At 35.3% G+C, this 24,846-nt stretch overlaps 1 protein-coding gene across 17 annotated transcripts in view; it reads right to left on the bottom strand.

The window, feature by feature from the left end:
• SLC4A10 (solute carrier family 4 member 10) overlaps positions 1–24,846 on the bottom strand; it is a 275,630-nt gene that overhangs the window by 151,165 nt on the left and 99,619 nt on the right. For all 17 annotated transcript variants that reach the window (XM_070241888.1, XM_070241885.1, XM_070241894.1 and 14 more), the window contains one exon: positions 21,632–21,713. In XM_070241888.1, the coding sequence (XP_070097989.1) occupies positions 21,632–21,713 (82 nt within the window). The remainder of the gene's footprint in view (positions 1–21,631; positions 21,714–24,846) is intronic.

Raw genomic sequence — 24,846 nt, 5'->3', positions numbered from 1 at the left:
GGGGGGGGGAGGGATGAATAGATGGAGCACAGAGCATTTTCAGAGAAATGATACTATCCTGTATGATGCTGTGATGGTGGACATGTAATATTATACATTTGTCAAAACCCATAGAAAGATACACAACAAAGAGTGAATCCTAATGTAAACTGTGAACTTTACTTAATAATAATCTATTAATATTTGTTCACCAATTATAAAAAATGTACTGCAGTGATGCAAAATGTTAATAATAGGGGAAACTGTGCACAGGGAGGAGGGGGCATACGGGAACTCTCTGTGCTTTCTGTGCAATTTCTGCAAACCTAAAACTGTTCTAAAAAATAAAGTCTTTTAATTTTTAAAAAAAACTTAAGACTCATAGCTACTCATAGCACTGAGTAGCTATGGAGAAATTTCTTTTATGAGGAAGCAGAAGCAAAAGTATAAGCAAATAAGGGAGTATTTGTGCCAGTGAGCAGATTACCTGTGAGTGGGGAGAGGGCTAGCACTGTGTTCCCACAGTCATTATTTTAGGAAAATTTGTGAATGTAAGATACCTTCATGATGGGGGCACTTGAGGGTCTGTGGATATTTTGGGAAATTCAGAGTAACTAGAGTTGGAGATACATTTAGGTTGGGTTTAATGGAACATATTTATGTGATTCACAGGCACTTCCATATGTGAGCAAGTTATTGTTAGCTATCCTGGAGTTGGAATAGCTTCTGGGAATACTCCTAGTACCCACTGTGACAAACTCACCTGACATTGTGGCACAAAGGTTCAGGGCTGAAGTGGTGTCACAGCATGCAGAGGCATCACCATCTGCCTAGCATTGGAAGTATGTAGGAAGTGGAGAAGAAGCAAGGTTTCAATTGTATAGAGCCAGTTCATCTCTGGAAAATTCTTCCAGATCTTACAGGTCATATATGCAAGAAGCTTGATAGAAGTTTGTTTAACTTTTAAAACAACCCTGAAAATGTTCATGAAATTATAAATAAGTTGTAAAGATGAAAGAAATCTTTCTAGATTACCATTAATAAAAATAAATTTTAATTAATCATGATAAAGACTGAGTTAATTTTCTGTATTCTCAACAGAAGATATTTTTAAAATCTTTGACATTAGAGGTCAAAAATGTAGGGGAAAAACATATTACAGAGCTATGTCAGGCAGTTAATTAAAAATAGTATGCTATTTGTCTAAATGTTATGATTTTGTACTATTTTTTAGCTTCCAAATAAGTACTTGTTTTGATTTTTTCTCATTCTAAATAAATATTCACCTTTGTACCTAACTTTTATTTAAATTTTGAATTCTTTTTCTTACAGAACCCTCAAAATTGCATAAGCTTCAGGCCCCACAAAACCTAAATGTTACCCGAATACCATCTATGTGTGGACAGATCCCTATTTTGTCTCTCCGGCTCTAACCTCTTTCCCACATTCCAAACTGAGATATCCAACTGCTTACCTGATAGCTCTACTGCATGTCTAAAAGACGTCTCAAAATCAACATGTTGTAACCTTCCCCAACCCAACCCCCTCCAATAAACTGCTCCCCCACAATCTTATTCATCTCAGTTGATGACAAAACATTTGTCTAGTTGCTCAGATCAAAAACCTTGGAATCATTTTAGACTCCTCTCTTTCTCTTAAGCCCACAACCAATTCATCAGGAAATCTGTTGTGACGACTTTCAAAATATATCCAGAATTTGTCCACTTATTATTTCACCTCATCCCTCTGATCAGGGCTGGCTACACCACACCCAGGCTGCATTACCGCAATAGCGTCCTAAACACGCCTTCTTGAGTTTACCTTTAGACTCTACAGTCTGCTCTAAACACAGCAGCAGTGTAGTCCTCTTAAAACACAAGTTAGATCATATCATTCCTCAGCTGAACCATCTGATGTTACCCCATTTCACTCAGAGAAGAGGCCAAGGTTTTTCCAATGCTCTACAAGGCCCCCTGTGATCTGCACACCCCATTCCTGTTGGCTCTCTGATCTCCTCTCCTGCTGATCTCCCTCCACTCCACCTCACTCTGGCCACACTGGCCTCCTTGCTATTCTCACTGCCACCCTGGGAACTTTCCACTGTCTTTTTTCACTGCCTGAAATATTCCTCCAGCTTGGATAATTCCTGACCTCCTTCAAGTCTTTGCTCATATTCCACCTTTTCAGGGAACCTACAATAAATACCTATTTAATGTTATATCCTACCCTCTCTGACCTTTCATACCCCTCATTCACCTCTAATTTTATTTTTTCTATAGCACTTACATACCACATAATCTACTTATTATGTTTAGCATTTAATTTTTAGTTTCTCCCAGAAGTTTTTAAATTTAAGAAGAGCGGGGGTCTGTGATTTTCTCATTGATGTATTCCAAGTATTTAGAACAGTGCTTGATAGTTCTTGGTGCTCAATAAACTTTTACTGAGTATATAAATCTTCTGCATAAATAGAGATGATAGTTTTAAGTAAAGTATATAGATAACAGACATAATAATACATTATGCTACTAAAGGCATTAAGAAACTTAAGAATGGGGGCCGGCCCAGTGGTGCAGCGGTTAAGTGCACACATTCTGCTTCGGCAGCCCAGGGTTCACCCGTTTGGATCCAGGGTGTAGACATGGCACTGCTTGCAAGCCATGCTGTGGTGGCGTCCCACATAGAGAGTAGAGAAAGATAGAAATGAATGTTAGCTCAGGGCCAGTCTTCCTCAGCAAAAAGAGGAGGACTGGCAGCAGTTAGCTCAGGGCTAATCTTCCTCAAAAAAAAAATAAAAAAAGAAAGAAACTTAAGAATGGAAACAAAGCTATAGCCACAAATTTCATAGCAATAGCACTGAAACTGCCACAATTTGTGACTATGGAACTACAGAGAAAATATTTTTATGTTTCTGTATGGTTAGCAACTTCTAAAGCTAAGAAAATCGAAATCCGTGTTAAAAGACGAGCTTTGGAAGTTGAACTTGACTAAATGGGTAGAGACCTTCAAAGAGATGTAGACACTTATCTCCCAGATTTATGTGTTTACATTCCAAAAGATAATAATGGCTCAGAGATACTTACTGGTTTGTATTCCAAAGGGTTTAAACAAGGGAACTTCCCCTTCTCTTCCCTGAGATTTGCATATATAAAGGAAATAAAATTTCCCTCTCTCTCTCAGGAGGAGAGAAGACCATTGTATAGTAATTCCTATATAAACTCCCAAATCATAGTTTTAGGGCTCCCCTCAAGTGCATATAACCATCTAGTTCTCAGCATTATCCCGAAGGGGAGGAATAGGGCATGGAGAGCCAATGTGGTTATTGCTGTAAGTGATAATAATAGCCTGCCCCCAATCCAGAAACCTCATGTTTGCTTGTAGAACAAAATAAATAAATGTAGATATTAAAAACTTATCAATGGATTTAGGAGATTTTCTACAAAGATTATATGAGATAATATAATAGATATAAAATTTTGAACGTCATTCCTGTTATACAGACTCATACTTGTTAGTTCCCTTTCTCTTTCCTACCGCTCACCTACAGTGGCTTAAAGGAATAAGAAAGCAAAATAAAATTTTCCTGTCCCATTTCATTGTTTTCCTGCTTCTCTCTATATTGCTATCTTTTCTAGTCCCAACTATAATAAGCCTGGCATAAGGAACTAGAGAAGCACCTCAGATCCTGTGGAAAACAACAAATAACATTTCCAGGTTAATATTACCATAAATTTTTCCTACAATATTATTTCCAAAATTTAATTTTCCATCCTGGCAGACATCACTTAAGGAGACAAAGAATTCAGAAACTTAATGATAAATGTCTTTGTTCTGAAATGACTTCACAATTATTAAATCTAATCTGAATTATTTTTTAATATTACAAAGGGGATAACATTATTTTATGATAAATAAAGGCCAAAAATTTAGTTAAAAGACAGAATCTTTTCAAATGGACATTTCTTAAATTAGTCAAAATGGTCAACAAGAATTAACTTTATATCATGTTAAAAAACCCAAAATTGTGCCAGCGCTGGTAGCCTAGTGGTTAAGTTCAGCACACTTCGCTTCAGCGGCCTAGGTTCAGTTCCTGGGTGCAGACCTACACCATTCATCCATCAGGGGCCATGCTGTGATGGTGGCTCACATACAAAATAGAGGAAGATTGGCAACAGATGTTAGCTCAGGGTGAATCTTCCTCAGCAAAAGAACAAAAAACAAAAACAATGCCCTCCCCACCAAATTAATAAAAATACAGAACCATTTATATATGAATATATTTTCAAAATATTAGTGAGAATAGAACAGTGCTATTTAAAAAAGACTTTTTTGAGATAAGCACAGAATGTAAGAATTTATTCAGAATTTACCTGTACATCAGTCAAGAGAAAACACAATTTCTCCATTAGGAAAACAAATGGTTCATTAAAGGTAACATTGCTTTCTGATTATAAATCTTGCTAACAAATCCTGGATTTTTGGCACTTAAATTGTGTAGATACTATCTTGTTGAGCAGGTCCAGAATTATTGTAAGCATTTTCATTCTGTAAGAGGTACCAGTACTAAAACAACTCTTGATGTGGCTGTGGTCATACTATACTGATGTTTACAGAATGTAGGGAAGAAAGAGATGCATTTGGGATAGAAAGGAATCCTACTATGATTAATAATAATACTAATAAACTACTCTCCTTTATTTAGTTGGCAGGGAAGGGGTCAAGGTATCTACTCTTGAAGAGAATTGTGTGTTTTTTCCGTGAAACGAATATAACACAGCTGGTGCATAATTACTGAGTTGCTACAGCCATTTAGATGTGTCAATCATGGGAAAAGGTCAAGTACATTAAGCTGAATAAGCATGTGATCTTTAATTCCATGGAGACTCTAACAGAGTCAGAAAACACAAGTTATCATTTATCATAATATATCAAAGAACTCTAGGTCCAACAGAAATTCTCTGCTGAGGGAGAGAAATACAGAGAAAGAAAAGAGACCAAGAGGGCATGAGTGAGAGTGTGTGTGTAGCAAAGAGATACTATTAGGCTACTGCACTGTTGTTTCTTGTGTTGTTTTGCTGAAAGGAAAAGAAAGTGTCAAACCAGTGCTGGTCACAGTCGCCTGACCCTAGGGCTTTATTTGTAATCATCGCGAATCACAGGGCCACATGACTGTGACTATTCCAGACAGAAAATAGAAATCTTGAAAGTGCTAATGTTGCTCATCAAAAAAGCCATAGTCTGAGATTTACTAGGTTAAAAGGTACTGTGGCATATTTTCAAAAATACTGTTTCTTATATGTTTATAACACTGTCTTGAGCAAAACGTAGCAACCAAATTACTTTGTATCTTGAGATAGCAGTGTTATTTTTCATCTTGGAACATAAAAAGTCTCAACATGTTTAAGCCTCAACATTTCTTGAATAGATGAATGAATCCTAAAAACATGCATTTTCTAAAAAAAAGACTGGAGACATCCCAATTTTGATTGATTGTCTGTAAGACAGCTTGGTGTTGGGTGTTTACAGTGCTCAAAGGTGTTGACCGTGTTCAGATCAGTCAAGAAACAGGATAATAAGGAATGCTTATAGGAAACGATCCCTGCACTTAAAAAGGTAACCGTCCAACTGTTGAGGACTCAAGTCCAACAAAGAAAACAGTAGCCAATAATACAAATTAGAATACAAATAAAAAGCAACAAACAATACCAATCTATAGTAAAACTAATGTTTTTGTGTGGTACCAGCCATTAAATGCTGTAGAAGTTCACAGGAGAGTGAAATCAAGGATAATCGTAATCAGGGAAAGTGCCGTGGAGAAGGTAGGACTTGACTTGAGTCTTAAACAATAAGTAGATTTTGGATTCGCAGATGAGTGGGAAATGTAGAAAAAGGAGAAAAAGTGCACAGAAACAGAAGAGGAATTTTGGGAGATAAGATGAGGTGCATCTTAGAGCAGGGGAAAAAATAAGGTGAGATAGAGCATGTATTTTTATAACCACAAAAGCTTGAATTTCACTATTATTTAAAAAAACATGTTTTATTGTTTTATTTTGCAAGGAAGAGGGAGAAAATAAATCTGCATATGTTCTGGGATACTTAAAAAATGAATGCAAAAAAGAAGGTATTACCCCCCATCTCCCTAACCCATTTTAATTAAATTATGATTTCTGAACAGCCCTGCCACTTTGCTTCAGGAAGCTAGGTTAGGAAATGAGCAAAAATGTAAAACTATAAAGTTTTCCAGATTTAGTTATGTATTGTATTAATCTGAAAGATGTATGCACATGTAGAAAGTGGCTCATTCTGAGAATTAAGAACAGAACGGCTTGCTTGAAAAAACTGAAGATTTGTTGAGAAGAAAAACAGGTGACTTCCATGATGAAAGTTGATGGAATTCAACTATGAAACTGATATAAAACAACTGAAACATCTGAAAGCAAAGATAAAAAACACTTGGCATTTCTGTATAAATGTTTACAAATAAGAAACAGATAATACGGTAGATTTTTTATAATGGCCACAATATTTTAGCAGCTTCTCCCACCAGGAGGTGGAATCTATCCCTCCAACCCTTGAATCTGGGCTTGGCCATGTGACTTGTTTTGACCTATAGGACATTAGCAAATGTCACACAAACAAAGGCTTGGAGAGTGCTTGTGCATTGGTTTTTCCCTCTATTGCCTCTGGGAACTCCTATACCACAATGTAATCAGATATACCACATCTGCCTAATTTTATCACATATAACCACCAGTATACACTCTCTTAGCACCTTATACTTCCTTATAAAACTTTTCAATATTTCAATTAAATAACTAATTGTAAAATAAAGTATATAATGCCTATGATAGGCTCTATAGGGCAGTAATGTGGTCTGTCTAATCATGTTTATATTCTCAGTACCTGGTATATTGAAAGCTCAAGAACTATATCTTGCATAAATAAATGAATGACAACAAATCCAGACCCTTTTTCGTGGCATTTTATGCTGTAGTAAGCTAGAAAATTTTAAAAACTGGCTGACAGAAGGAGAGAGAAACTTAAGGAAGCTAGGATTTGTATTGGCAAGTAAAAAATAGATAGCACGCCTTTTAAAGAGTCACAGGAACACAGAGTGTCCAGAGACATATGCTGGCATACTTAACCTGTTTTTATCAGGAAGTAAACAGAACTGTTAATTCCTCAAACACTCATAATAAACATGGATTTATACAAACATATAGAAGCTATGTTTCTTATTTTTCAGCTTTTTTTACAGGAAATGTTAGGTGAAAACAATGACTCGTATTCTGCCATATATAACTTGGCAGCAGTGGTGTGCCAGAGCAGGCTTACACAGTTCACCAGAGCCAGTTGTACACATCTCTTCCTAACTCTGTGTACAGTGGAAACACCTAGACGATGTGAAATCAGCCATAGAGAAAGTATTTAACCATAAAAATTTGCAGATGCTACAAATCAAGGCTATGACGGTCAGGGAGGAAAGCAGCAGGGTTATCAGAACACCACTGCTTGGTGCCTGGTGGAGACAAAAAGATAGACGTTCCTAATTTTCGTTTCTTTTTTTTTTAAGTTGCTGACAATTCTCTATACTCAGAAGTCATCTGATCAATTTACCTTAATAAGGCTGACTTCACTTTCTAGAAAGACCCACTTGTGTAGTTCTGTCACTATGTGGATATTGAGTAAGTACTCACCTCTGAGTGAAGAGAGTGAAATTATTCTTTTGGGTGAGGCAAAAGCATAGAGCTAAAATGATGTTGAAAAGTGAAATTAGGGTCATCCTCTCTCCTGCACCCATTTTCCTCCTCAGATTTACATAGAATCCAAAGAGCCTTTCAGGAAGAAGGGATGCTGAACCCAAAACCCTTTACTTTGAGATTTAAAGTCATTAAACCATTTCTGAAGGAATATAGTGCCCTAAATGAGGACAAGCAGGAACGGATCACAGCCCCCTACTACTAATGCCCATTGAGAGGAAACATCATTGCTGGGTGATATTTCCAGGAGAGTTTGGCCCATTTCCCAAACTCAACAGCAGCCACTAGATTACAGCATGCATGCATGTATGTGTGTGTGCATGTGTGTGTCTGGCTGGTTCTAGGCCCATGTCGTGACTGATACTAAAGGCCTTTCTAACAAAATCCCTTAGGTACAAGGAACCTACCTTGAGGGAGGAAAGGGTTCGCATGTGTGCCCTTACAATGAGGAAAATGAAAGACTTGGGTCACTGAGAAGTATAACACTTAAGGCTCTAGGCAGGTGTTGGTATACGTGTATGCGGAGGAGGAGGTTGTGTGGCTAACTTGACAAGACTGTACAGATAACCCAGGAAGGATCCACAGCGTTAGCGGACAGGGCCTTACACCAAATGATGGTGAGCAGTCACATAACTCGAGTGCAACTTGCATCACCTCAACTCCCTGGATGCCACCAGACTTGTACTGGTGGTAGAAGAAACTGAGACAGATAAGCTAGGCTGTCCAGTGTTAAACATTTGTTGAGATTAAACCTGAGGGGCATATCTTGTATGACTGGGAAATCTAGAAAAAGGTGACAAAGTGTCTTTTTTTTCACTGCTGTGTTACTAGTACACGGAATAGCGTCTAGCACTTAAAAATAGGCACTCAATAGGGAGTTGGAGGAATGAATGAATATGAAGTCCCATTCATTCTCACTATGGGTGGCAACAAGCTAGAGATATTAAGGATTGATTCAACCATTTAGTCTAAATAAACCTAGGGAAGCTTGAGAGGAGAATTGCAGGAGAAATACCGCACTTCCAGTATATCCACCCAGGTACTACCTCTGAGTGATTGTATTTTGAATATTAACCAAATATGACCTAATTTACACCTCAAGATGATGAAATCAGACATGGCCTTTCCACAAAAAGAATTTTATATTTGATGGTATTTTTTGCCACATCTCTACCTAAAATTGCTTTATTCCTCAAGAAAGCTATAGAATAAGTTTCTGTGGTTTTCAAGAGGTATGAATAATTTATGGGACATTTTTTAAATCTTTCATTTATAAAGAATGAGCAGTCCTTTTCAAATTTAAAACTAATGAACTTTTCTTGTCAGTCAGAGAACTGAAAAACGTCAAGGTATTTAAATATTAAGCAGTTAACAAAGAATTTGTATTTTAAAACATACTCTAGAAGTTCATCTAAAGACCGTAGAATTTAGAGATGGAAATTTCTTTAGAGATCACTTGATTGAAACCCCTCATTTTAACATGTGAAATAAACAGGAGTTGAAGTTAACTCAACATTTCTAAAACTTAACATTGCTATGTAGCCATATCTAATAGGGCAATTTTAACAACTTAATACTTCTTTTTTCCTCATATGAAACTCTACTATTTCCATGTAACATAAATGATAGTATATTTCATCTTCCGTATAACAATCTTTCAAACACTTTAAGTCAGCAGTCATCTTCTTTCTAAGTATTCCCTCAGCATTTTCCTCAACTAATATTCGTACGTCTACTGAGATCCCATCCTTCTTCTTCAGTGTGTCTACCTTCGCTACATTCAATGTGTGAAGCTCCGCAGGACACGTCTGGAGTATTTGAGAACATCCATACGGACTCCCACAGCACTTATAGATGGAAATAACATTCCAGGAAGTGAATCATCTAGGGAGATTGTGAATAATAAGAAGGAAAAAAAAAATCAAGTACAGCTATAAAGAGGAACCAATATTTAAAAGATAGATGAGGGGCCGGCCCCGCGGCTGAGTGGTTAAGTTTGCATGCTTGCTTTGGCGGCGCATGGTTTCCCTAGTTCGGATCCTGGGCATGGACATGGCACTGCTCATCAGGCCATGCTAAAGTGGCGTCCCAGGTAGCACAACCAGAGGCACTCACAACTAGAATATACAAAAACGTAATGCGGGGCTTTGGGGAGAAGAAAAAGAAGAAAAAAAAAGAAGATTGCCAGCAGATGTGAGCTCAGGTGCCAATCTTTAAAATAAATAAATAAATAATAAAAGATAGATGAGAATTTTCAAAGGTTTAAGAAACAGCTGCAACTTCTCATGTTATATTAATGGGGATGTATCTTGGTACAATCATTCTGTTTTTATATTTAAAAACATGTATCAAAATTCTAACTTTATAACCTTTTGATCCAGTGATTCTCTTTCTGAGAATTACATTAGGAAGGTCAAGTGGACAGAGATACATATAAAGTAATGTTCATAGCAGTTTTGTTTAAAAGAGAAAAGTGAGAAATAATAAAAATGTCCATTGATAAGAGATTCGTTAAATAAAGCATGGTACAACCATGCAATGACATGCTAAGCAGCAATTAAAACAAATAATATCTATATTTACATGGAAGTATATTAATTTTTTCGATGAAAATAGAATAGTTAAAGAATAAAAATGTACCATAATCCCATTTACTATATGTGATTTAATTATAATCATGTGTCTATGACACACAAATAACATTCTGTTCATAATATTAATTCCACTATTATTCTATTCAGAATATTAATAGTATTACTTGTAGGTGCTGGATTTTGGGGGTTGTTGTTTTGTTTGCCTTCTTCATGCTTTTTATATTGGATTTTTCTAACTGAATTCATGTTATTTTAATAATTTTTAAGACAATAAAACTATTTTATTTGGGGGAAAATATGGAAATGTCAGGCAGAATAAGAGGGGCGAGTGGATAAAATAGAAAAAAAAGAAAGAAGACATGATCAAAGAAAGATGAAAGAAGAGCAATCCACAAACTAAGGCATAGTCAAAAGTTTTAAAAGCAGCACAGACTTCAAAAGGGCTGAGGACAGAAGGCCACTGTAGTTAGCAGTTAACAGTACTGTTTTAACAGACAGAATGTAGATTAAAAACCTTAAGAGAAAATTAAAGTGAGATAGCATGAGAAAAATAAGCCATTTGCATTAACAGTCAATATCTCAACTTACTAAACGTGACTTTCATTTTCATGATTGATATACTTATTAACTGCACTGGTGTTGATGACACTAGTTTTGTATTAATCACGATGACGTCAAAAAAATGCTTTTGTGCTATATTATCATTGAATTAAACCATGGCAATTTATCATTACAAGAAAAGATTGAGTTATGCAGAGAAAAAAATAGGTATAATTCTAAATAATTTAGCTGGAAATTTGAAATCCTTTTGCTAATAAGACTGTAATACTTTTATTACAAATGCTCCTAAGGTAATTCAGAAGCAGTTTTGAAAGTAGTCAAAAAGAATGTATTCATAATCTTCCTGCTGCAGAGACGAAAGCTTAATTTACAAGCAGAAAATTAAAATTTTACTTTCTTCTAATCTTGATTTCAATCATTTTGGTTTCCTTTATTATCTTTCCACCTGAAGCTCACTAGAGGGTGGAAATGATAGAGAAAGGAAGGAAAGAGAATCTGAGTTTTTTCATTGTGCTTTTAGCAGTTCTGACCCACTATGGGAGTAGGAATGACTAGATAGACAGCAAAGAGGGAAGCAGAATGGGGGAGTAAACAAGGTCTATGGGAGAAAATATAAAAGAGAACATTCAGAAAAGTAGTCTCAGAATACTGGTGCTCAAAAAGGAGTTAATTCTATTAAGGTTCCTGTGGTACTAGTATGGCTAAAACTATGGTGTGTACTATCCAAAAAGTTAAGAACATCATTTCTTTCGATTATTATCTAACATTTATTCATTATTATCAGTATTTATATCAATTGATATTCTAAATGTAAATATTTATGTTCAAAGTGGCCACTGTAATTTTTTCCCAACGGGATCTAGAACTCAAGAGCCCTATTGACAGCTCCAGTATCTAAACCTCCTTCAAGAATGAAGAGCATAAAACAGAAACTGGTGAGTGCTTGTACCCCATTAGCACTTAATTAAATTTTGATAAATGATGACAACTTCCCGAGAAAAGTCCTAATTGACTCTTAGCCTACCCCCGCTTATATTGTGAGAGGATCCTGTAGAAAGGTGATAACCTGTGGAGGCTATGATCACACGCAGCCCAGGAGCGTTAGAGTAGGGTAGCTCTAGGGGGAAAGATCAGCAGCTGAAATAGAGATCTAAGAATTGAATCAAGTAGTAGACTAAGTTGATCTCCTTCATAATGTCACCTTCATAGTACTACTCTCAGACTATTAAACTGTATAACTAAATAATGAACACACTTAAGTCTAAGATATCTGGAAAACTCAAAACAAAAGTATAACATTAATATAAACCTATGTAGTACATAGCAGCTTTGGTCATTTGTGGTTTGTCTTCATAGTATTAAATATGTTTCAAGAAATTTAAGGATTAAAGGAATAATTTCTTTGCTGTCAAATTCCCTCTTTTAATATTTATAGGATTACATTTAATGTAATGAAAAGGAATTTCTTTTCATCTATTATATCTCTGAAATAGTTATTGATTGAAAATGTGATGTATACATACACACTCAAACACAGTTTTCACAAAGAACACGTCTTAAGTTACATTAAAGAGCAAATACCCTAAATACTCTACTGTTCTGTGGCTTTGATAGGTAGAGAATAGTATTAAATGGAGCCTGACTTATAAGGAATGGCTAAGGGAAATGAATAATACAGGTTCTTGTTCTAAAATTGGCTGCCTAAAAAACTGACATCCTAAGCTAGGGATGCAAAATGTATAAACAGGACCCCTAAATTACGAAACCATAAATTTGTAGGCTTTCTTAGGCACAGATACACATTAGAATATATATTACTATCATCATGCAAACACATGTCTATAACTACTTACAATTGATTTAACAAACCATGACCAAATTTAGAAAAATACTTTAGATCTTTCAAATTCACTTTGAAATTACAATATAAATTACAACATAAATACAATATAATTACAATATAAATAACTATCAAGTTACCACTCACTTCAAATAGACAAAATATCATAAGTAAATTACATATCAAAATAAATTTATATAGCTCACACACAAAAATTAAGGGACACAGTTAAAATAAGGAAATACGGAACATGATGTATAGCTCACCTGAGAGTTAATTTTAGGAATAAAAGTAAATTCCACTACTAAAGACTTTAAAAGAATATTCTCTTATTTGGTTCTTAGGATACCCATGGAAAAACAGAACAGTTCATTATGAAATGTGCACAGGTGGCAAAGATAGCTCAATAAGGGAATGAAATTTACTATCGGCTATTTTTTTCTGAAATCTTCAGTATTAGTCTATCTGCCTAATTCTCATCCTCAGATATGTAAACTGTTTGGCAAGCAAAATGTACAATTTCAAATGGATCTTGTATAACTAATTAACTCCACTAATTATTACCAATAGGCCAAATACCACCTAGAATTGCCTCATTAATTGACACTGAGCCCATATCAACAATACTAAATTGCACAAAAGTTAGTCAACCAATCATAGCAGAAAAAATGATTCCTTTTCAAAGAAAAGACATTTGGAATAAGGAAACAATAAGATTATTCATTTTTTGATGCAGTGGAGATGAGAATTTAAAATAAGAGAACATGAAGTTTTAACAAAACTAGTCTCCAGTGGGAAAGAGGCTTTCCTATGTGTGGGAATGAGTCTGTCTAATGGGAATTTGCTAACTAGAAAATTTCTCAAATTTTTGCAAAGTCATTTGGAAAACTATTGTGATATGGGTACTAATTATGGAATTGCTTATTGCTTCATAATAGGACAGTGTCAACTTTTTTTAAATAGTCATGATCAAGTGAGTACATATGTCCAAGTCTTCCAGTTACTAATCATCTTGCCCCATTCAGTCACCTTAAAAACAAGATTCAGCATTATCTTTAATTCTATAATACAGTTGTTAAAAGCCCAGACCCTTGTGGGTTTGAATCCCTGCTCTCCCACTTGCTAGTCATGTGCCCTGGGCAAGTCAATCTTTTGTGCTTTAGTTTCTTTATCTATAAAATGGAGATAATAATAGTACTTACCTCACTGAGTAACTTCAAGGATTAGTTCATTCTCCACTATCTGATCTACCTCATGCTATTATTTAAACTTCATCTCCAGTCACTCTTTACCACCCGTGCTTTAGCCACACCATATTTGTCATTCCAGAATATATCAGATCCTGCCTTCTCGGCCTTCAGAACTGCCACTCACCCTTCAAAGCCCATATCTGGCTCTATGAAGCAAACCTTGGTTTCTGCCAGAAGAATTCACTTTTTCCTTCTAATACCAATTTTTGGAGATAAAAGATTACAAAGAAAAGATCTAGGCCTAATTTTTTGCTTTTTCTTGTCTTTATTTTTTTCAAATTATTTTTTACTTTGGTTACAAAATATTGTATCATAATTATAGGATCAGCACTCATTATCTATGGTTTTTTACTGAAAAACATTTTTGACTTAGGTGTGGGAGGGTACTATCATTGATAGAATTATGTCATATGATAGCTTTATGCTAGGTGCTTTATTTACATTATTTTTGGACTTTGGGTCCATAATATATTAAGTCTCCCCTAAAGGAAATAAACTAGTAAACCAATTTTTTTTCTAAAATGGAGTGAGCAAAAGAATATCGAGATTGAGGTATAATTTTCTCTATTTAATTCTTGACTTAAAAGCATTTTACTATCTGCTAAAAGCAATAAAAGACAAAAGAAATGTCTTTTTTATTTAATTTGTAGGTCAAGATTTAAACATTAGTTTAACTTTTCCATTAAAGTTTTAAATTTATGAATTCCTGAAAATCAGATTAAAATGTAACTAGATTTCTTTATCTGAATACAGTGCAACGTAATTAGAAACTCCTGTATTTACATGTTAAATATTTGAAAGGTAATTAAATATTTGATGACTATTAATTATGACCCTAATCACACTATAAAAATTTAACTTCTTACATGATTAGTGACATATTATTGAATTATATATGTGAGATTTAATGCAACACATTTTTTAGTACCTATCTAGTTTAAGAAAAAGTGTTGGATATCATGGGAGAATGCAAATAGGTGTCTGATGAAGCTTTGTCCCTCAACAAGCTTATAATCAAATAAAAAAGATAAGAAAATACATACGTAACAAAAATATAAGAAAAGATGTAAACTCAGAAAGAAAGGTGTTGAGGAAGAAGATAATTTTTCTGCCAGGAGGGATCAGTTTATGCTAATGAATGGGCAGAGGGGGCATTCTATTTCTGTGTGGAGGAAAAACACCAGCAAGTGGAAGAGATGAGACGGCAGCAATCTGGAATGGGGCAATCTAAAAGGTTTTAAACACAAAATCTTTAATAATATTCCTGAGGTTTTATTGCTTCTTCTATGTTCTCAGACTGTAGAAAACTAGCAGGTATTATGTTAGAAATACTTGCTAAAAACATGGAAAATAACAATCCCTCTCTCCCTAAATCAGTGATTGGGGAGAAATTTAACCGGCAGGGAGGAATGTCAGCTATCACACGTGTAAGGTTAGGCATCAAAGGGGTATGAAGGGTAAAAGTGCAAGCATTCTATACCATACTGCAAAAATTAACTCAGAAAGGATCAAAGACCTAAACATAAGAATCAAAACTATAAATTAGAAGGAAACACAGGGAACACTTTAACACATTGGATTTGGCAAGGATTTCCTGGATATGACACCAAAAGCACAGGCAACACAAGTAAAACTAAACAAATTGTACTACATCAAAATTAACATTTTCTGTGTATCAAAAGACACAATCAACAGAGTGAAAAGGCAAGCTATGAGTGTGGAGAACATATATGCAAATCATACACCTGATAAGGGGTCAATATCCAGAATATATAAAGAACTCCTACAACTCAATAACAACAACAACAAAACCAATTAAACAATAGGCAAAGGACTTGCATAGACATTTCTCCAAAGATGATACCCAAATGGCCAAAAAGCATATGAGAGTTAACATTGCTAATTATTAGGAAAACACAAATCAAAACCACAATGAGATATCACTTCACATCCATTAGGATGGCTACTATTAAAAAAAAAATCACAAGTGTTGGCGAGGATGTGGAGAAATTGAGATGCTTGTGCACTGTTGGTGAGAATGTAAAATTGCGCATCGTCTCTGGAAAACAGTATGGCAGTTCCTCTAAAAATTAAAAATAGGATTTCCTTATGATCCAGCAATTCCACCTATGGGAAATATTCAAGAGAATTGAAAGCAGGATTTCAAAGAGATATTTGCACACCCATGTTCATAATGACACTATTTGCAATAACCAAGAGATGAAAGCACTATGTCCATCGACAGATGAATGGATAAACAAAATGTAGTATATACATACAATGGGAGTCAGCCTTAAAAAGAAATTCTAACACATGCTGCAAAATGGATGAAACTTGAGGACATTATGCTAAGTGAAATAAGCCAGTCCAAAGAAGAAAAATACTGCAAGCTTCCACTTATATGAGGTATCTAGCATAGCCAAATTCATAGAAACAGAAGGTAGAATGGTGGTTGCTAGGGCCTAGGGGGAGGAGGAAATGGACAGTTGTTGTTTAATGTGTACAGAGTTTCATTTTTCAAAGATGAAAAAGTTCTGGAGGTTGGTTACACAACAATGAGAACATACTTAACACTACTGAACTGTATGCTCAGAAATGGTTAATATGGCAGATTTTATGTTATGCATTTTGTATCACAAAAAAAAGTCTTTAAAAAAAATTTTAGAAAAAACAATTCAGTTGTTTGAGAGTATTTCCTTGACTGGAAATTGATCAGTTCAGTCAAAATAGCTAAAATAATAGCATATCATATTTAGCCATTGAATTTTCTTCTCTTTATTATCATCTAATTATTAATAGGACCTCCTATTTTTAGTGACTTGTCATTAATTTACTCTTACGCCTGCAGAAGATACAATGGTCATATCTGAAAAAATTCATTAAATTTTAAAGTACAGGCATCCATTCTGATAAAAACTGAACAAGGGTGAACAATGAAGAGAGAATCAAGGTGAATAAGAATAACTCAAGGGGCACTTGGTTATTTTATTGGGCCCATGTGGAAACTGATCCCACCCTAGAGTTTAGACTCAGTACAGCATTGCACACTCTTTCATGTTCTTTTTATCAGATTTATCAGGAAACAGACTCTGAAATGCATCTGTCTTATCATGACCTCCAACATACTTGCCACTTCTTTTTTTTTTTTTTTTTGAGGAAGATTACCCCTGAGCTAACATCCACTGCCAATCCTCTTTTTTTTGCTAAGGAAGACTGGCCCTGAGCTAACATCCATGCCCATCTTCGTCTACTTTACATGCGGGACGCCCGCCACAGCATGGCTTGATAAGCGGTGTGTAGGTCCACACCCAGGATCAGAACCAGAAAACCCTGGGCCGCGGAAGAGCCTGCGAATTTAACCACTGCACCAGCAGGCCAACCCTAATACTTGCCACTCCTTGTTCATTTATTCACAGTAGTGAAACAATATGATGTTCTGCAGAACATCCATCCAGTCCAAATCCCTTCGGACTCTACCCTGGGACAGAGGGTAGGAGAGTTAAACAGCACTGGAGCAAGACCATAAACGTACCTTGCTGTATTCCCCAAAGGAATGTTGACTTCTGGTACTCCTTCTTGAAAGTAACAGAAAAAAATGCATTTGCCAGATCAAGAGCTGCATAACATGTACCTGAGGCCATGTTAACCTGCTCTAAAAAACTCCACATCTGATACAGCAGCTGCAATTTACCCTACCATTTGGCTGAGTTTGCCGTAGACCATTACCATCCTTTAGAATTTGACAAGTGGCCAGATTGGTGCATACTTCAGGTCTTTAAAGGGCACTAATCTCTGCCATTTCCTGTCAGATGCAATACTGATTTCATTCACCATTATGGCCAGGGCAAGTAGTTTCAGAGCCTTCTCACCCACTACAATGGTTCTTAACTCCAGAGCTTAAGAAACCAACGTGAAGGTCTGGCCAGTTACCAAGTATGTCTATTGGTACTGCTCAGGGACCAGGAAAATGATCAATGAATGGGTGAGATTCCCCAGGAAACACACTCTGAGATTTGTTGGAAAAAGCTGTCAGAATAACACCTTTGAGGAAATACAGGCAGCAGCATTTGGCAGAGGAAGAAGTTGAATTACGGTACAGTTGCAATGAAGGCCTCAGGTGACTCCTCAGGAGGTTTTGAAGCTGAGACAGCCCTTCAGGTTTGTACCAAACTGAAGCAAGAGGACTGAGCCTTTATATTCCTTCACTGATCGTTCATTGAATTCAATATGCCACAGGGGAGGTAACTCCCATAGGCAAGAGGCAGCTCCCTCCAGCTAAAGGTAATTTCTAGGGAAGAACTCAGGTGTGAGACAACAGAGGCAACACCCATGGCGACTGGAGAAATAAGTGCCTCAGTCCTTAAGAGGGGCTATTGGAGGTTCATTGGAACACCCACTACTAGGGTTGCCAGATTTAGCAAATAAAAAATGATAAATAAAATATTGCATGGCATACCTATACTAAAAAGTTATTCATCACTTATCTAAAATTCAAATATAACTGAGCATTGTGTATTTTATCTGGCCACTCTATCCACTACACATATATTAAAGGGCAAGTAGAATAAAGAATTTCAAAGGTATTAATGCATTTCTCCTTTTATAATCTTATACTTAAGATAGTACTAATCCCACGTGGATGTGGGAGTCCAAAAATAAAAACTGGTTAACCTCACAATTTTTGCTCTACTCAGAATCCTGAGGTAGACTAACTATAACCACCTGGCATTTCTATAAGCTGTACTCAGGATGTTAAATTATACCAGTAATTCTACTAGCTAAGTATATACACATAAGTCCTGAGAAACAATAGTTTTCAAATTTAAAATTTTAATTGAAAGAAGAGTTTATAAAATGTGTGTCTGTCTTCAATATCAATTCCCGACTCTATTTCATTTAAAATAAATATCTATTGGTGTGTCTTATCTGCTTTACTAAAGAAGCTCTTAAAAAGTGGAGCCCTGGTCTTTTCCTTTAATTAAATAAAAGGAGAGATTACCACCGCCATTACTCTCAGTAATGTTATCTTTCCAACTGGTGCTCCCCCACTTATTCATTTTATATTCTGCTGCCAGTTGATTGTTTCTGAACCATGACATCCATCACATGGCCCCTGCATTATTTTCTGAGTCAGAGTAATCAATCTGGAAACCACTAATAGATCTATTAATTCTTTGCATCCATCACAGCAGAATCCTCCATAGCATCCTCAAATGTTAGGATGTTTATCTACTTAGCATGATCTGGGAGCAAAACAAACATTTAGAAAGTCAATATAAATAAGAATTTTCCTATTTCCCTTCAGAATTCTAAAATGTAGGGGCCAGCCCAGGGACATAGTTGTTAAGTTCATGAACTCCACTTCAGCAGCCCAGGGTTTTTGGTTTTGGATCCTGGGCTCAGACCTACACACCACTCATCAAGCCATGTTGTGGCAGCATCCCACATACAAAATAGAGGAAGATTGGCACAGATGTTAGCTCAGGGACAATCTTCCTCACCAAAAAAAAAAACTAAACAAAAAACTAAAATGTAATGTTACATTTGCATTCTATGACGTTAATTTCAATCACCAGTGATTTAGCCACAATTATTCACTTCTGGAATTAAAATACCCACTATAGCATCAAAAAACAGAACAAAATCTGGCTTAACTGACTGTGTTTTGCCAATCAGAAATGTCTTTTAAATAGCATCATACACTGTCACCCATATTCCCCAACCACGCCCAGTAAAAGAAAATATATGTCATACATGTTGATATATAATTAAAATGACCTTATTAAATCTTATTTTTGTATTACATATTTTCCATCCAAAGGGACCACTCAATATTTTGCTGTAATTATTTATAAATTATTAACAGTTAACTTCCAATTATCTGTGTCTGGATCAACTATCATAATCTTTAAACCCAACATGGCTTTTCCCTGGAATTGAGTATATTTTTAGGCTAACTTCTAGATTTATTAGGTTTTCTTGTGTGTGTTTAATAAATACAAGCATAGCTTAAGTCATGGCCCAACACGAGAAGGAAGGTTAAATATGCTGCTGAAGAAAAGAGTAATATAATGGCATTTCAAACCCAAGAGGAAATCATCTCTATATTATCCATTATCAATTACGTGTTTCAAGTTTGTGCTCCCTTCAATTTGTGTAATGAATATGGATAGCACAGTGAGTCACTACACCCACCCAATAAGTACCTTTCCAGATCTTGGTATTTTCTCTGCACCAAGCAAAATGTCAGGCACAAACAGAGTAGGTATAGTTGTTGAAAGTCATCTCTAAATATTATATTAATTCTCCTGTTATTTAATTGTTTTAGCTAAAGACAAGACCTAAGCACAATGAATTTAATTGTAATTTAAGCAGTTACAATACAATTCCTAAGGGGAATAAATCCTTACTTCTCAGTTTCAGTAGATTATTGGGAGCTATCTGATTAGTTTTACTTAAGACTACTTAGGTTTCTCTTTTCACTCAAAAGAGGAAAATTTCATATATCTTGTGTCTCACTAGTAATAATTTCTGGTTAAAAAATAAAAATGAGGGGCTGGCCCAGTGGTGTAGTGGCTAAGTTCACATGCTCTCCTTCTGTGGCCCAGGGTTCGCAGGTTTGGATCCTGGGCACAGACCTAAGCACAGCTCACCAAGCCATGCTGAGGCAGCGTCCCACATACAAAATAGAGAAAGACTGGCACAGATGTTAGCTAGTGACAATCTTCCTCAAACAAAAAGAGGAAGATTGGCAACAGAGATGCTAGCTCAGGGCCAATCTTCCTCACCAAAAAATAAACAAATAAATAATAAATAAATAAAATAAAAATGAACTAGTAGTGTGTGTACATTAAACTTTGGTGTAATAATAATTGTCAATACTTTTGTAATTCTTATGCCAGCTACTATTCTAAGTATTTTTCCCTTCATTTTCATAAAATCTTTAGGAAATATATTCAATTATTATACTTATTTTAACAGTTGAGAAAACTGAGGTGCAGAGAAGTTAACTAACTGGCTGAAGTTTCTGTAGCAAATAAGGGGCAGAACTGGTATTTGAACTCAGTACAGCTTGGTTTGAGAGCCTGTGCACTTAACTACTAGACCATACTACCTTCCTGTTGAATTATCTGACCTTCTTCCTATTGAAGAGAACACAGACAAATGGTGCCTCCACCTCTCTCTCATATATATCTGAGTAGAACTAGAACACCAATTATCTTTAACTCTCTTCCAGTGACATCCTACTCTGACAATATAGGCTGGCTTAGATGCCCCTCCTGTCTAGTCTCCTCTCTCACATAGTACCTAAGATGCTGGTCTGTTATAATTTTTTTCTTTTCATTCCCCAATCAATAATAATTCCTTGAAGCAAGGGTTATTGAAAGACTGGCACACAACACAGTGCCTGGAATATAGCAGAGGTTCAATAGATGTCTGTTGGATGAATGACCACTTCTCATTGCTTAGGCCTGCCCTTTGGCATTCTGGACTGCACCAAAACAATCATTTCCACCACCCATCACCACCATCATTACTCTAATATCAGCTTCTGCAATTCTCCACATCGTGACAAATTTTGCATTTCTCTTTGAAATGCTTTAGAAAAGCATACCAACAGCTATCCCAGAGGAAAAAATGTCTTACCTTCTAAATCTTCTTTCTCAAAGTGTGTTTTGAGAATAGAACGAGTTCCACCTCTATCCACAACTGCCTCTTCATCGTTTCTCTGTAGAATGGGAAGAAAGAAGATGACATGATAGCACATTTATTCTCTTAATTTCAGAAACTAAACTTTAATAGGATCTAATAGTTTAGGGGTTTAATTCAGCCACTTCAACCTATTTGTACATGATTATTCTATATGATTATCAAGTGTTAGTTTAAAAAGGAGGAGACTAAAATTAATTTGACCACTTATTCAGTGGAGGAATGTCATTTGATTTTCCATGAAATGGAAGGCAGTCAAACATTCCAGTTGGCATCATTTGTTGGTGAGATGAAAAACAGAAAACAAACAGTTATCCTGTCAATTTAGTAACACGCATTCTTATCTCTGATAGAGAATTCTTGTTAACAAGATAACATTTTGAACTACACAAGGAAAATATGAAAATCATTAGTATTAACACCACTAATGCTATGGCAGGGTGAAATAATTCCACTCCATTAAAAATGGGGCGGGGGGGGGATCTAATCTCCTGATAGCAATTAGTAACAATTATTAGGTAAACTACAACTCTAATTACTTTGCTTCAGTATAATGCATTTTATTCAAACTAAACTATAAATTACAATCATGTGCATTAAACCTTCATTCAGTTTGTATATATATACATAAACTGTTATATATATATATATATATATATATATATATATATATACACATACACTTTTTTTACCTATTTGGAATGGTTGCGCAGACGTTGTCTTCTGGACATCCTACATGCTCAAAACAATACACTGACTGATTTGGTACTCAATAAGACAATGGGGGAAGGGGTGAGTATAATCCATTTACTATGCAGAAATAGACAAAACACAAAATACTGAATGAAGGGAAATACAAATTATTTCCAACTTTTATCTGATTGTTAACACATACATAAAAATTGCCTTAAAAGTGAACACTGAGCACAAAAGGAGAAATGGAAAGGTAGACTAAAGATGAATGAGTCTTCCAAGATCTATTTCTAAGCCTATTCTAGTATAAGACTTTAAAAAAGTAAGAGATTTGTGTCTTCTTTGAAAGCTTTTTAATTCCTGAACATAATCACGATAAAGATTTAGTCTCCATGTTTTAAAAATCAGTAATTTCAACTGCAGGATTAGAGACATACTTCAACCTAGAAAGACTGGCTGTCATGTGCTTCACATGCAGCAAAACATACAGAAGAAGGACATGTTTTATAGTCTGTAGTCCTGTGTCTTTCTGAGAACATGTGCTGAGTCAGGTCAGGGCAAAGTGTTTGAAATCAGAGTTAAAGAAATCTACACTATGAATGAGAGAAAAAAATGAAAGTGAATACAGGATTCAGAGGTCATTGCTCTTCTGTTGGGCAGTTTTAAAAATCTGTTGGTTTGAGCAATAATAACAATAGAAAAAACTAAAGATGGGATTTATATAATTTCCCTGAACCAAAAAAATCCAAGTTTCAGCCTATTTAGAGTCTGTTCTTGATACATTTACAAGTCAAATCTATCCTGTATGCAAATACATTCAAATATATGTCACATTGGAATGTATCTCTGCCCTCAGGGGTGTTGTTAGGAGGAATGCCCAAAGCTAAGTCATGCATTCATGTTCAAAGGCCAGAAGGAGCACTATTCCACTATATCTCACAATGGTAGTCTTTCAAAACAAATGCAAAATGGAAAACTTTATATAGAATATAAGCTGTATTCTCCTATATAATATTTAATTTTGATTTCAAGGACCTGAATCAATTTTCAACTTATATAAAATGGCTTATCTGCTTATTTTTAAAAAGCATGTATACTGTCCATATACAAAAGATAATTGTATTGAATAGCTAATGTTAAGATATTGAGATAAAACAAAATTTTGCAGCAGAAGTAGAAGCGGAATCTAAATAGGAAATAGTTGATTATTTAATTACTATACAAGTTGCAAACAGAAGTGACCTAGTTTGAACGTTGTTTTGAAAGAAAAAAGAACTAGAAGCTAGAATGCAAATGTTATTCAATGTAAGTGACCAATTTTCAGGTTTCATATACATTATCCTCTTTAAATACTCTCTGGATATTCCATAAAGACATCAAATGTATGATCTCTCAATCTGAAAATGCCCGAGATAAAAATTAATACTAATACACATACTGAAATTCCTCTACTTTGATTATAGTTCAAAAGATCATTTCAATATTTTTGAAGACTTTTTAATGGAGTATTTCCCTTCCTCCTTATTACCAAGAGCAAGTAAACACGGGATGTGATGAAGGGAATGCAGAGGGACATATGGGACTAGGTGCCAGTCTATGTGGTAATTCCAAATAGACTGGTAAGGTTTTTATTATACATTTTATTCTATACATTAATGTGCCTTAATTACCGTTTAGGAACAAATTTTATCACTGTGTAGGGAGAAAACATATAAATATACTACATTGCCTCCCAATACAATTTACCCTTGCCACCTCATTGAGTAAACATTCATAAAATGATTGATTCCATTAAATAGCAAAGGACAATGTTTTAAAATTTGGGGGGATATGACCCATAGTAAGAAATATATTCTATATCCCAAGAAGTCACATATTCATATATATGTAATCAAAACAAAAGTTTCACAAACCAAAATTTACCCTTACTATAAGCAATGCATTCTAATATTTTCTGTTCTAGGGTATTCTATTTCATTTAAAATGCTAGTCACTATCCATTAAATTTACTTCAGGCTAAAAAATGGGTTTGTTCTTCCTTCCACCAGGAGAGTAATGGTTTGCTCTTCCTAGTTCCACTGAAGCACATATCTCCCATGCCTTTCCAGGAAGCAACGAAAAAATACTATTATCTATGATCCTCTCCAGTTAAACCCTGCATATGACTAAACTGATTTGTATTCAGTTATTTTAAAGGGAAACTCCATGCAATTGGCATAACCCAAATGCATTCTATGGTTTTCTACAATTTGATTACTTCTAAACATTTAGACATTTGTGTTTTGGATACAAATGTATATAAATGTAAATTGGGAGTATATCTACCTCCAAAAAAAGTTTTTGAAAGGAAGAGTTTTGTTGTTTTATTTTACTAAACTTATTAAAAAGAAATAGCAGAAAAAAGAGCTTTCTAGCTCAGTTCTCATGTTTGAAGTGACCTTGAACCAATATACTCTTCT

Source organism: Equus caballus, chromosome 18 (assembly GCF_041296265.1).
Source record: "Equus caballus isolate H_3958 breed thoroughbred chromosome 18, TB-T2T, whole genome shotgun sequence".
Classification (NCBI taxonomy): domain Eukaryota; kingdom Metazoa; phylum Chordata; class Mammalia; order Perissodactyla; family Equidae; genus Equus; species Equus caballus.
Note: the sequence above shows the minus strand (reverse complement) of the source record. Positions and strands in the feature narration are given on the sequence as shown.